The sequence below is a fragment of the Ictidomys tridecemlineatus genome, chromosome 14 (assembly GCF_052094955.1).
Source record: "Ictidomys tridecemlineatus isolate mIctTri1 chromosome 14, mIctTri1.hap1, whole genome shotgun sequence".
NCBI classification, from domain to species: Eukaryota; Metazoa; Chordata; class Mammalia; order Rodentia; family Sciuridae; genus Ictidomys; species Ictidomys tridecemlineatus.
Genome location: NC_135490.1, coordinates 27,726,352 through 27,741,970, shown reverse-complemented (window position 1 = coordinate 27,741,970; position 15,619 = coordinate 27,726,352). Strand labels below are relative to the sequence as shown.

General features: G+C 34.3%; 1 protein-coding gene across 1 annotated transcript in view; it reads right to left on the bottom strand.

Annotated features, from left to right (window-relative positions):
- Nucleotides 1-942: 942 nt before the first annotated feature.
- Neil3 (nei like DNA glycosylase 3) overlaps nt 943-15,619 on the bottom strand; it is a 43,952-nt gene continuing 29,275 nt past the window's right edge. The window contains exons 7-10 of the mRNA XM_005325536.4: nt 11,620-11,789; nt 9,751-10,171; nt 3,901-4,075; nt 943-2,463 (exon numbers count right to left, since the gene is read on the bottom strand). Of these exons, the coding sequence (XP_005325593.2) occupies nt 2,281-2,463; nt 3,901-4,075; nt 9,751-10,171; nt 11,620-11,789 (949 nt within the window). The 3' untranslated portion in view covers nt 943-2,280. The remainder of the gene's footprint in view (nt 2,464-3,900; nt 4,076-9,750; nt 10,172-11,619; nt 11,790-15,619) is intronic.

The window sequence follows — 15,619 nt, the reverse complement described above, 5'->3', positions numbered from 1 at the left end:
GATGTTTGATCACCCTACCCAGACTTCATTAGGAATCTTGTTAAACAGTTTTAGCAAGAATCCTTACCCTTGATGTTTCTTCTGAGTATATTCACTGTTTCCTGCACTGCTGTGGCTATAAATTCTCACTTGCTCATACTATACCCAGAGTAAGCCCAAAGTCTCTTTCACACTGTGAGAGACTACTTCAGCAATTCCTATCAACATTTTTGCTCATGGTTTCATAAGTTCCGGTCTACGGTGTCTGTTGGTTCCATTGTATTGGGGTCAATGGCAAAGTACATCATGGAGGGGAGCTCATGGTGGAGCAAAGCAGCTCACCTTATGGCAGAAGGATGGAAAGGGAAGGAAGGGACCAGGATCCCAGCATCCCTTTCAAGGGTATGCCTATGATCTAACTTCCTACCACTAAGCCCCACATCCCAAATGTTCCACCACCTCTCAATAGTAGCACTGGCAGGTGACCAAGCCTTAACACATGAGTCTGTGGGTGGCACTTTAGATCCACAAACTGTAGCAATACATTAACAATATGAAATTGACTTAATTCTATTAGAAATAAATGTTAAAAGATTAGAAAAATATAAATCTACTTCTCTTTTAAACATGTATAAGCAACTTCTGCTCTTAAATGTTGCTTTTATCATCTAATAACTTCCCATGAAAACACACCTGAAGGTAGAAAGGGGTTTGGCATTTTCCTTGCATCTCAGAGGAACTTAATGTTTGTTGAACAGAATAAAATGTTCTTTTTCATAGAGAAGATGTCAAATCTTAGATTTTTGTTTAAAAAAAAAACAAAAAATTATTTTAATCATTTTAAGAAATACTGGTAATACCTGGGGAAAATATTCATTATGTAGTATTTTTTTATTTCATTGTGCTCCACAGTCTTATACTAAAAAATAAAGGCTTCCTCAAAGAAGTTTCAAGAGACCAAGAGCCTACTAAAGATAACTTTATTGTGATTATTACATGCATTAAATATACATTATAAATGGAATATGCTGCCCATCTGATGGAACAGAGTACATTCATTAAGATAAAAGAAAAAAAAATCACAGAATAGATGGAGATACACATTAAAAAAAAAAACTCTTCTCAAATACCGCAAATACTTAATTTACATATGCCACAGGCATTTTACAACATTTCTTATTAAAAAGTTTGAAAGGATGGCTCCACAGTTTAGCTATTAGGAATTGTGCTGCTATAAAAATTGATGTAGCTGTGTCCCTGTAATATGCTATTTTTAAGTCCCTTGGGTATTGACCGAGGAGAGGAATAGCTGGGTGAAATGGTGGTTCCATACTCAGTTTTCCAAGGAATCTCCATACTGCTTTCCAAATTGGCTGCACCAATTTGCAGTCCCACCAGCAATGTATGAGTGTACCTTTTCCCCCCACATCCTTGCCAACACTTATTGTTGTTTGTTTTCATAATAGCTGCCATTTTGACTAGAGTGAGATGATATCTTAGAGTGGTTTTGATTTGCATTTCTCTGATTGCTAGAGATGAGCATTTTTTCATATATTTATTGATTGATTGTATGTACTAGATGTCCTTCAGTGATTAAATGGATAAAAATTGTGGCATATATACACAATGGAATTTTACTCAGCATTAAAAAGGAACAAAACCATGGCATTTGCAGGTAAATGGATGGTGTTGGAGAAGATAATGCTAAGTGAAGCCAGCCAATCCTCAAAAACCACAAATATCGAATGTTTTCTCTGATATAGGGAGGTTGACTCATAGTGGGATTGGGATGGACAGCATGGAAGGAATAGATAAATTCTAAATAGAGAAGAGGGATGGGAGGGAAAGGGAGTAGGCAGGGGATTAGTAAGGATGGTGGAATGTGATGGACATCATTATACAAAGTATATGTATGAAGACTTGAATTGGGTGTCAACATACTTTATATACAAACAGAAATACAAAAATTGTGGTATATATGTATATTAAGAATTATAATGCAAAAAAAATAGCCTTACCTTAGATTAGGTAGAGGGAAGTGAAAGAAGGGGAAGGCAGGGGATGTGGGGATAAGAAAGATAGTAGAATGAAACAGACATTATTACTGTATGTATGTATGTGACTGTATGACCAATGTGATTCTATAATATGTATACTCAGAAAAATGAGAAATTATATCCAATCTATGTATGATACATCAAAGTATATAAGTGCATTTTTATGACAATATAAAAAAAGAAATCAGAATAAAAAAAAATTTCAAAGGATTAAGTGTCAGATATTCTACAGAAAGAGAAAATATTAGCATCCTGGAATAATTTTTATTCCTGGACCATTTTCTGCCCACTGGAAAAAATTGCACTGTTTTTCTTTCTCAAAAGGACACACAAAAAAATTCTTTCCATTATTTGGTCCAATCTTCAGCACTGTTCTCATGATGGAGCGCCTGCCATGGTTGCAGAATGGGAAGGACAAATCTGCCCACTAGAGAAACAACAACAACAAAAACACAGGAGTGTAAACTTTATGAGCAAGTTACTGTGATGCACAGACCAGGCGGAGGCTCATTTGATTGGTGTCATATTGGCTTCACTCCTATTGCTATTAATTTGATTGCAAAACAGACATAAACCATTACTTGTTGCCCTTAAATAAAGTTTCTATCCTATAAGAAGCATCTCTTTTACACGTGTTTGAATCACACAGAAAATTGTCTTAATTATGAGCTTACAGTTGCTAAATATCTGAAGATATATAAACCCTTTCCCTTTATTAAGAATAATTGAAAACTATCAGAATCTTGTAATAAAGTAATCACTAGAGTTCCCTCTTATAGTTGAAGTTAAAAATCACAAGATCCAATATTTGTCATAACACTAATGCTAAACTTCCTGAGTCTCTTAGGAAAAGAAAGACTGCAATAGGAACATACCCAAATTAGGCAGGTTCCATTGTATTATTCTTATTTGGGCCTCAAGAGGGGTATGAAGGAATGTTATATTACTGCTAATATTATTATTATTTTTTCCATTATATCTATTAAAAGCTTCTTGAGGAGAAAATTTATGGATTTAGGAGAATAGAGTTACATTCTGTTCAGAGGTGTAAAAATCACTATCAAATTTTCCTAGGAAATTCTTAAGAAGGAAAGACATTGAAGACAGATATTTTATCTTTTAATAAGCCAACTAGAAAATTTTTGCTCCAGCACTGAAATAGGTCAGTATTTTCATTTTTCAGTTATATATCAGATGAAGTGTAACTTGGAAAAGTGTGTGCCTTTAAGTTTTAGATTCACACTATGCCTGTGAGTCTCATAATGAGAGAAATGCAGAAAGTGAGACTGACTGAAGGAAATACATATTAGTGTCTCCTATTCAGATTCATTTTCAAGGACACAATCATAGACTGGAAAGTCATAAGGAATACAACAAAATTATTTTAGTGCTATCATCTTTTTCTTTTTTTCCCCCTTGGTCAAACTTGTGTAGTGGTGTTCACTAAGGTTATTGTAAATTCAAGGCATATACATTGTTTTCCTCATGTACCGCTGTCTAATGAATCCAAAAGTTTGATAGAACACTGACGTTAGAAAGAGCAAATTCTTATTTTGGATTATTAACCACATGAGTATACCAGTACTTGTTAGTCAATACCTTTCCATCTTTGTGAACCAAGGGCAAAATTTTTATGCTAGTGATTACAAATATGATATACTCTGATAGTCTAATAGCTATTATTTCTCTATTATTATTTCTCTGAACCTCTTTGAATTTTAAATTATTCAACATTCAGATTTTAGACTGAATACTAATATGGCTAAAATATAAAGGTAAAACTGAAAGAGCATTGCGGTTTGTTACATTTTAATAACCAAAATTCAATGACACACATAGTAAGCTTGATAAATCTTATACCTACTTCAAAAAATCCACATTTTGTTTCTCCAGGCAGAGGACAAGCATAAAACTGTCTTCCCTTGTTTGCACCATCCTTCCTCACAACTCGCAGAACACAGCGGAGGTTGTGTTTACTGCATCGAGGGCCGCCATTATTTAAGGTACAAGGACCAGCTGTCATATTTGTTTGGAGTTCACTGTAATGACAGGTCATGAAATAATTACAGCAAAAGTGGTAGGGGGATCATTCACACCATTCTACTTGTACCTGTTATAATTTTTTCCTATAAGCAGAGTTCTATCAAAAAGTAGGTCACCATGAACTTTAGGTATAATTGCACAAACTGCCTTATAAATTGTTTTCCAAGGTAATTCTAATTCACTTCTCAAGCTACCTATGTATCTAAAGCACAGAAATTAAATTTCTGAAGAATAAAGAGAGCTGAATTGTTATGTATCCATTACATTAAATTTTAAGTTCTCTTTCTGATATTCAGTTTTCTTTTACCCAGTATTCAGTGTGGACAGTTTTATTTCCTCTAAAATATTCTCAGGTCTAGCTGGCCCTTGCCCCATAAAGCAAGCAGAGTCACAATCTTCTCTAATTATTTTCTCATTGGTAGAAACTCTCATCAATGGCTCTGACAAGGCCAAAGAGACACTCTTTCTACTGTCCACTTTAAAGACAATTTTCTATGCTTTTCTTTGATCAAGGCTACTATAATAGTTGCAATCATATTCTAGCAAGAAACAGGCTGCCTAGAAGAGCAGAAATGTGTATTTTGTGAAGCTAGTAGGGAAGCTTTATCTCCCCCACAATTAGAATCAAGAGTATTTGGAGGTCATTCCTGTATTCGCTGAACAAAGCTGAGGAGTTGACCTTGTACTCTAGCTGTATAAGCAGAATTTTCTCTCTGAAAAAGAGCTTCGCTATTTTTAATTTTCTATGTTTTGCATATTTTACGTCATGCCTTTATAATAGACTTTTAATAAGCCAGTTGAAAAGAAAAAGTGTTCACATTGATAAAAACCAGGAGTTCGGGGTATAGCTCAGAAGCAGTGTCAATGCTTAGCATGTGCAAAGCCCTAGGTTCATTCCAGCACCCAAAACAAAACAAATAATCCAACAAAACTAAAAGTTTTTAACTTTTTAAGGTTAAACAGTACATCCTTTCTTATTTGGGAGGAAATTTCTAAAGAAAAACAAATATCATTCTTAAATTATTTAAAAAAATTAAAAAATCAGTTTTCTTTTTTACCTGCTTCCTAAATTGCATTTTTCAGATACCGGATTTTATAATAGTGCCTCAAGGCATCCTAATTGAAATGTTCAGAGAACATGATATTTTATTTGGGATAAAATTTGTTTAAACCTACTTTTAAAACTGATGCTTACATATATTGCTTTAAAAATGTTTGCTGGGATGGACTCAAACGTTCTGAGAGCAATTTTTGAAGGTGTTCCTATGGCAGTCATTTGTAAACTAAAAGTAACTATGGGTAATACTAAGGAAACCATTTCAGATATTTAACCAGTTACTACTTTGCTGGCATATTTTCCAGGGTAGGGGTGGTGGCTTATATTTGAGACGCATAATATCAAATTAGAAAGAGCACAGCTGAGTTCAATCCCCAGTATGGAAAGAAAGAAACAAACAAAAAACAACAACAACAAAAACAAAGCTGAGAAGTAATGAGCTTTTCTTTTCCATAACCTTCCATTTGACAAAATGCCTCCAAAAGAGGTGACATTAAAATTTTAACACGAATAGAGGGTGAATATCTAGACAGTGTAAGAAAAGTCGATAGATTTAAAAATCAAAAAGATTTCATAGTGTTTTTCTTTAAATTTAAAAAGAAAAACAATTAAGATTACTAGCAATGAGTGAAATGATGCTTATTAAAATATACACATGTAAAACATAGTTTTATATATAATCTTTAACAACAATTAATTCAACATTTTCTAATCTACTTTCTTTAACCTGGAGATCTCCAGGGTTCCACACACCCCAGGAAAGGCTGACATTGTTTACTCTTAAAGCTTCTCTGAGGAGAGGGGCAAAAGTGGAGGGTAGGATTGAGGAGGAAAGAGGGGCCTCAAAGTCTTACCTCTGGTTCATTTCTGTCTTCCATTTTGTTTCCTCCTTGGTATCAAGTTGAAGGAAAAACTAGTCATATGCTATCCTAGCCTTGGTACTCAGAGTGTTTCACTGCCCAGAAACATCAGCCTCACCTGGAGCTCCTTAGATTTACCAGAATTAACTGCCCCTATTCCAGAACCCTAAGGAATCAGAATCTACATGTTAACAAGTTTCCCAGGTGATTCATATGCACATTAAGTTTCAAGCATGGAGTTAATGTAACCAACATCCTGCATGCCACCTGCAATCACAATCACATGGGCTCTAAATATGCACAGCTAATCTTAATTTTATGATAGAAAACATTATCTAGGATAATTAAATATTCTGCTTAATTGAGGACATCTTGGTTCCTCTTTGCTTCAAGCATTATTTTAAAACTTTCTAAAATGTAGCTAAGCATTTTCATAGGTAAGTTTAGCATAGAGAATAGTTGATTTTGATGATTAAGTCTATCATTTTGAATATGGATGTCTAAATGGCATAATATATCAGGAGTGGCAAACCTTTTCTGGTAACACATTTTAGGCTGGTGGGTCTTGTGTTCTCTGTTGCAACTACTCAATTCTTTTAAAATTCATTTGCTGAATATAAAATTCATTTAAATTTATGTTGATTTTTAAAAATCCTTAGTTTTATATATAATTTTAAAGGCAGACATCTTTAATAACAATTTATTCAACATTTTCTAATCTACTTGCTTTAACCTGGAGATCTTTTTCAAATAGCATCTTATTTATATATAAACTTTATTTATATATAAAATTATATATAAATAAAGATGCTATTTGAAAAATTTACAATTAATCAGTGCAATTGAATGTAGATGTTGTCATCTGAGATTATTTCAAGGATTAAAACAAACAGAAAATAAGTAAATGACTTATCCTGAGTTGTCTGTGATTCTGCAATCCTTAGGGAGAGAAAACTTCAAAGGATGACCTGGAATCTAGAACGAGGTGTTAGTGCTAGCACCGGTGATTAGAGATAGACCTTCCACACCACTGATGGCAGTGAGAAAATGCTAATAATTTTGACAATGTCATTTCACTCTTCTAAATCATCCTTTGCATCAGTTCAAGAAAAATTTCAACCTAGAACACATGGTGACTTTGGGAATATATCACTGTATTTTGCTCTCTATTTACAATAATTGCATCAAAGATTTAGAACTGTTTATAGTAGTTATTCTTAACTGCTTAAAAATTGGTCAGTTATCTAATTTATAATCCAGGAGCTGGATAACATTCAAGTACATTTAAAGACTGATCCAAAAATATGCCTCATCAACATGGCATGCATAGTGCGATGATGAGACTAGTAATTAAGAGAACAAAAGCCAAATTAATTACCCTGTAATTATTAACAAAAAATTTAACTTGGTATAAATTCTGAGTGGACCACCTGCTTTAATAGTATTATGTTGTGAGCTTCTGCTAGGTGTCTTGTCCACAAGATGAACACTGTAGTTGCCAGACAAGGAGAAAAATGAAATAAATGACAGTAATTTGCAATTTATTCCTTGTAAAGTAGCTGGGTGCAGAAGGGCTGCTGGGTGAATTTATTTCATCACTTGACATTTATTCTGCTAGTTGATCTTGATTGATTGTGGAGTCTCAGTCCTGGTGTTCCTATATTCAATAGATTCACATGGCTGCAGCATTTCTAAGTAATACTGTGTACTGTGATTAATCATGTAATTCTATTACTAATGGCTTATGAAGATATCATTTAAATTTAAGGTTACATTAATGTTTTTTTTAAATCTATGATTCATTAGCTAAATTGTTTAAGATTTTTTTAAAGCACTAAGGAAATAAAAATATGCCAAGATATTTCATCTGGGTACAACGAATGACACAATATTTTAAAATGATCACTTCTACTTCTTTTCACTTAAGTCACAGAACAGAAAAGCTGTTCAAAATGATTTTCTCCTACAGAATAGCTTCTCAATTCAGATATTCTTAACTAATTCCTCCATAATTTCCATCATTGAGGCACTAATAAAGGTTAAAGTGAAAAGATATTGTATTTACCCAGCAAGTTAAAAATTTGCCCACTATAGCTTAATTCAAATGTAAGTATCATGGACAGAAGTTAAATCAGTTATCATAAGAGATTATGAATGAAAGTATTTTGAAAAATAAGTCAAGAATAAATCATTGGGATTAAGTGCTATAAATTTAAAGTTGTGATAGGAAACTTGATCTGAATACATGTATTGAGCAAAAGCTGTCTCAGAAATATTATGAAATAAGCTTTAAGAATTCCCAGACTTTGGTCTAGGAGAACCACTTATCCACTGCCCAGTGGAGGTAATCTTCCTATTAGCAAAGCACAGCAATCTTAGGAAAAGCTAGCAATCAGAATTCCACCCAGATTTACTTTAGATTCACCCCAAAATAATTCTGTCTCCCATTGCATGCGAAGAATATCCTGCATTCACAAAATGCTGGATATATGGTACCTGATGAAAAAGAAGCAGTTTGGAAAACAAAATTGTGGGCAAATATCTCTTTCTGATGGAGGTATAAATTCATATCATGGTGATTAGGAATCCCAGATAAAAAGGGAGGAAATGAGATGGGGGAAGGAGGGCCAACAGAAGATTGTCCCAATATTAAGGAGCTGCTACTATTGAGAAAAGAGATAACACTATTTATTCAAGTTTCTGCATCTTGGTTAACAGCAGTTGAAGTTTTCTGGAAATGGAGCTGGTAGTCTCATAAAACACATTCAATCAGGTAGTATTTATAAATGGGAATTACAATTTTCATTTCAGATATAAAAACAGCATGAATACTTTTTGGGACTTTTTGGATGAAATAGAGAATACCATCCTACATAGATGAGTGAGATACAACTATGTTCTTTAACAGAAACATCACTAAAGGTATCTCAGATTTCTGTTTTTAAAATAGAGGCCACTTACTAAACTTTTACAAAAGTGTCTTTTCCAGTACTACTTTTTCACTGTAGGGAAATTTAGATGGTCTTCAACTTATGATGGTTGCACTTAGAATTTTTCAACTTTTCCACGGTGTGAAAGCAGTGGGCTCTCAGGAGGAGCTATACTTCAAATTTGGAATTTTGATCTTTTTCTGGGCTGGTAATATGTAGCAAGACAATTTCTTTTGACGTTGGACATCAGCAGTGAGCCACGGCTCCCAGTCAGCTATACAACCGTGAGGGGAAACAACCAATACTCAGTGTCCTTATGCTGCTAGGCTATGATTGATGTTTAGCAGGTATATTAACTGCATTTTTGACTTAAGACATTTTCAACTTATGCTGGGGATAGCAGGATGTAACTCACTGTCAGTTGAGAAGTATTCTATATAAAAAGATGTTAAAGGGGTTATTGGTAACTGGTATTATTATGGGCAATTTAAGCATTTTTCTTTATACTTATGATATTTTCTGAATATTCTGTATTAAGCATGCACATGGTCATGGTAAAAAAAAAAAACTTTTTATAGGTGTTGGAAATCTGTTTATTTCCTTTCCTTCTCTAGCATTATAAATGAGAGAAGTGAAAGCAGCCAAATTACTACAGTGGTTTTTCAGTGTTTGACTTATCCAAAATCAATTCAACTTTCTTAGCAATGGATGATTTTTCTGCCTTCTAAAAACTTAATGCAGTACAAATACCTCAAAGATCTCAAAAATACCTTAAACAAAGCTGAATTCAAATATCTTAAAGACAAAGGTTAGAAGCATCATACCTGTTAGAAAATCCAGGGTTGCAACTTTTGAGATCTGGTTCCGAGTGGCGGGTTGTTTTCAATTTTTTATGTACTGGACTAAATAATTCAGACTGAGAGCAGACCAAAGGTGATATGTTTACTTTGTTAGATAGTTGAGTTATATAGTTTGTTCTCTCCTTGGAGGGGTGCTGTGTATCACTAAGACAAACATTTGTAGGAAGAGAGTTTTGAAATTCCCCGTCTAGTACCTGGTTTTGGCTTCTTTTTCTTTCCAAAGTACTGGATTTATTGCTAAAATCAGTTAAGACAAGAGTTGTAGTTCCAAATACAGTTTTCCTGTTGATCTTTACTTCTGTATGTGTGTTTCCAAAGCTATTACAAGGATACTTAATCAAGTTGCTAAAGACAATGGTATTTTCTTCATTCTTGAGCACTGAATCTGAAAGAAGAGATAAGTAATTCTGCAGTATTCCTAAAAATATAATATATTGACTATTTGAAACATCTTTTTTTCATTTGATTAGAAAATTTCGTTCACTTTATTGCAGTGAACTTATATTAGAACTAATAAGGCAAAGTTAGGTTGGGCAAGTTATAATCGTTTTCTGGTTAGGAAGTGAAGTTTTATCTAAAATGCAAAATATTAACAACCTATAGGGACCCAGATATGGAGTTAACAAAGATTTTTGTTTGCAGTGTTTTATATTTAATCATTTAAAGGTTATACAGCTCTCAGTTCTGTTAATATTAGACGAAGCATTAAAGCAGTAGTAATTAAGAGAAGATGTCTCATAAAGCTTTAGGTTAACAGAAGACTCTGTAGTATGGACTACCAGTAATGTTTCTGTGAATGACAAGGCTTATTTAGAATAAGTAAACATGAATCACACAGACTTAATATTTATCAAATAAAACATTTCAACAAAATATCCTGGGATTCTGGAATTTGTACTATATTCTAAATTGTATTTAAGGATATATGTCTTTCATACTCAGAAAAAAATTAACACAAAAACAGTGAGATATGTAAAGGCATTTGAGAATGTTGAAATAATGTGGAGATCTAAGACTGGATTTCTGAGGGTGCTCTGCTGCATGATACTGAAGAAGGAGGGATGGAAATAGGAGGCGCAGTCCCTTCAGCTATTAGCAAAGCTGTGCAAGGGGTGATGCCCGCCTTGCAGGCCCAGGGAACAAAACACAATATGACAGCTAACACAATGTAGAGGTCTTTAAGTCAAGAATGAACTTTCTCATCTCTAATTGAAAGAAAGAAATAACACTTTGAGAACACAATAGAAGCTGCATCAATGAGATGGTTCTTAATCACAGGTTTCCTCTGAGGTTTTACATTCTCTGAACGCATGAAATTGTGAGCTATAAAGAGTTATTTTGAAGGATTTCAATGAAATCAGTACAATTGTCTGGGTAAAGATTTTAATAACAAGGGTAGGAAGGATAAAGAAGAGAAAAAATTCAGCATTTTTCTATTCCACCTGCAAAGATATTCTTACAGAAATCCTCCCTTTCAATTTATGAAACACTTGGACTGAATAACAAACTTGAAAGTTGCTGAAATCTGCATAAAACAAAGCTTTATTGAATAATTCATTAGAAACAGTAGAGAACAGATGTGATCATCTCAGTTTTTTGAGATACAAAGGCACATACTGTTTTAGCACAAGCATGTTTTCCCTCCCTATAAAAAATATTCAACAGAATATTGGCATGGTTTACATGCAGAGGATGGCAATTCCTTTAAACCTTTGAGAAAGAAAGCATTTGACTTAGTGATGGAATATCAAGATGAAGCGAGATATGTACCTAACTTTGTATAAATGACCCTTTTGGAAATGCAATGAATTAGAAATCAAAATTCGGTCTTACCAATAGGCCTTGAGGTCAAGCAAGCATCACATGCCTTAGCAGAGGGCTTATTTATTAGCGTACAGACTGAACATGTCCATTGCTCTTCGGACTTCTGAGCCACCAAGTCAATAAGATGATCCCTTCTGCTGGATGTCCAACTGACTACAGTATTTCTTGTTGGCAGTTTGCTATAAAAATTTTAAAAATTAATTACTAACATCATCATTGCCTTATTCTTATACATTCTGGGTATTTTAGAATCAATTACAAAAGTATGAATACCCAATTCTTTCATTGCTTAGAATTCATAACTGAGAGCTAGATGTCATAACTACACCTTGAACCATGCTGATTTGCCATTTAAGTCAGAAATAAAAGTTTTTATTTAGAGCCAAAGAGCTATTTTTTGAACCAGTAGGAAGTATTTCACAAATATTTTAAGTAATACTTTTCAAGGCAAAACTAAAATGTTATTCAAGTAAATCAGAAAAAGAAATATCATGCAGAAATTACAGCACTAAACATTTAGTGAGAAATTTTATATTACCTCATGTACCCTAAAAAGAAAATTCTAGAAACTCTAGAATTTCTTTTTGGTATCTGCTAAGCAAGATATGGGTTAGTTGATCTATAATAATGAAAAGAGATATTTAACTTTGTGTTATTTTTCTTCATATAAAACCACTTTATATTTTCAACTTAATTATTATTAGAATAGTACAGAAGCAATAAAACCAACCCTGATTTTTTTTTAACCACAAATGTAGATCATAATTTTCTAAATGGAATTCTTCATTGACTATTTATATAACAATATATGTTGTTATATAAAATGCCTTTCTACAGCTCTGATACAGTTCCACTCTCAAATGCACAGGTGTAGGTCTATAGAACACATCATGTGGTTAAGCAACCACAGCAGAATCAGGGATTTGTCTCATTATTCCAAGCATTAATATTGAAAACTCTCTTCCAGGTAAAGTCTATGTATCTTACATTTCAGAACATGAGTTCTTTGACTTTCCAAGGTGACCTTGACTTCTGCAGCATTTGCCTCCTTACATACAATTATACCAAGTTTTTAAATTCAAGCTTGTCTGGTAAAATAATAAATAGCATGAGAAAATCTGAAAAATACATCTCATTATGATTCTTTTGTCTTTACTTACTTTGACTTTTAATGCACTTAGTATTTCTTATTCCTATGGAACACCAGACCTTCTACAGAGTTTGCTTACCTCACCTTATCCCTGCCCTCTACTAATTTACACTGAAAGACAGTATGTTGCATTTGTTCATAATTATGTAAACACAATTTTAATCCGCTTCAGACTTTCAGTATGCTTTCAACTTTTCATTATTTTCACTTTTTCTTACGGAAGTATTTGGAAGTATTCTTTCCTATACTGCCCCATTTCTTAATCACCCACTATTAAATTCATCCTAATCTCCACTTTGGAATGTATCAGGAATCTCAAACTCACATGTGGTAGTCGGATGAATAATGGCCTCTTAGTTGTATGAGGTTATATCCCAGGAAACTATAAACTGTTATTTTTTAAAGAAAAAGATCCTTTGCAGATGCAATGAAGGATCTTGACTTAGGGAAATTATCTGGACGATTCCTTAACCTATTCATAAATATCCTTATGAGAGGCAGAGGGATATGATTTGATTTACATAGGAGAAATGTAAAATTAGGCAGAAAATGTTGTGGTGCAACTATAGTCAAAGACCTTGGGCAGCCACCAACAGGTCAATTCTCCTCGAGTCTTTAGAGGGATCACATCCCTACACACACCTTATCATTGTCCCAATGATGCTGCTGTTAAGCTTCTGGCATGTAGAGCATGAGCAAATCAATTTCTGTTGCTATAATTCACTAAATTTGTGGTAATCTGGCATAACAGTCACAAAAACACTAGTACAAATAAAATTCATGGATCTTCCAATCGGTAACTCCCAGTAAATGGCATGAGCATGCCCTAATCAATCAGGCCCCAAACCTAGACGTCATCCTTAATATTTATTTATTTTATATTCCACATTCAACCCATCAGCAAATCCTACAGTTGGCTGCAGAGTCAAATTTACCATAAAGGTAATGAAGCTTATCCTTTCATGGCTTAATGGGTTGTTCTCTACCGATCAAAAGTAGGGAACAGGGAGAATGGAACCAGTAACTCTAACAGCATGCTGGAGTCCAAGATGCTACCAGTGGTGGTAATCCTGGGGATTCCAGGTGAGGCTTATGTGCTGCCAGCGTCACCTCACATCTGTTCATCATCCAGGAACAATGTGCCCTGGTCACGTCAAGGAGCAGGTAGATTCTGTCTTTATCCTTGAGTACCAGGATCTGAACAAAAGGAAATCCAAGGCAAGAGGGAGGAAAAAAGGGCTGAAGTTCTTAAAATAAGGTCCTCAGGCTAGCAGAGATAGTACCGCATGGCAAGTGGGACATGCAGATTTTTGGACCGCTCTCCAGTCCAGACCTACTGAATCAGAAACTGTGGGGATGGCCCAGCATTTTTGTATTTTGACAAGGACTCAGAGATTCTGATGCTCCCTAAAGTTTGGGAACCACAGATTCGAAGTATCCTTGCAGAAAAGAAAGAGCGCTTGAGGAATATTATAAGAAACATTAGAGACACATTACTTTCATTAGCTAACTGTGGGGTAAAAGAAAGTTTTCTAATTCACTGATATTAAAAATTCAATATGATTGGTGGTCATGTGACAGAGCAATCAAGGAGTCTGTAGCCCAAACATGGAAGAGGGCAATTACATGTCGAGTCAGGCAGTGAAGGAATAATACTCTTAGTTTTCTGAAGTTTCTGGTACTTAAAAATTGTAATCTGTTATGACTTCTTATTCTAAATATTCACATGAGAACCTAACATTTTTTTTTTTCCCCTGTGATGTCTGTACTGAGGAATAAATCTGGGCCTCAGGTATGCTATGCAAATGCTCTACTACTGAGCTACATCCTTAGTCCTGGACCTAATTCTATTCATATTTTTTTTATTCTTTTTCATAGAGTAGTCCCCCTAAACTGTATAAGTTTCAAGCCTTCCTCAAATTCCAAAAATATCTTAAATACAACCACTTTTTACCAGTCATCATTCACCACCTGCACTGTTATTGAAAGCTCCTGATGCTGCTGCTTCATTCCAATAACCCTGCAGTCACTTTTTCAGAGGAGCTTGAGTGATTCCCATAGAACACAAGTCAGTTCATATGGCCGCTCTGCTTGAAGTCTTTCAGTGGGTTTCCCAGCTCACTCAGTCAATACTTTTCAAGTTAGTGATATTCTAAAATCTAAATGAGTTCATGCCTGTTCAAAACATTCCAAAGACTTCATGTTATACTCAAAATGAAATGGAAACTTATTTCCATGCCCAAGCAGGCTATGCATGATATCTGGTCTGTGTCTCGTTCCTTCTGCTTTGGTGAATCATCCTTGCCTTCTTTCTCTCTCTTAAGTCAGAGGTTCTTGATTTCTAGGCTACCTTCTTTAAAAACTTTTCTCCTATCCCCCTATCTTTACAAGTCATTAGATCTTTTCAACAATCTCTTCCTCAGGGACTTAATCTGCTTATTCCATCTAGAATGAACTTTCCTTTTTATTATCTGTCCTCTATTGTGTTTGGTATTTCTTGAGAGCAGTGATCACTACTTATCATTGCCTCATATTATACACACATGTGGACAGGATTTTCTTAGCATGATCTCCCCTTGGAATATAGTAATCTATATATTCCACAGAAAGAGCTCTCTTCAAGATCATCTTAATTTTCCAGCTATCAAATCAAATGGCTTATAGAGGGTACCATCCTCTCTAACTCAGTTGAATAACTCTCTCAAGCACTTCACCACTTTGTTGCTATAGCATTTATTCTTCTACCTCTTTCATGAGATCCTTTTTTTCTTTTGATCACCAAGATAATTAAGATAATCACAAAGAGTTATTCACAAGGATTTCTATTGGACCTTTTTGCCTCTTCTTTGTGCTTTGCAA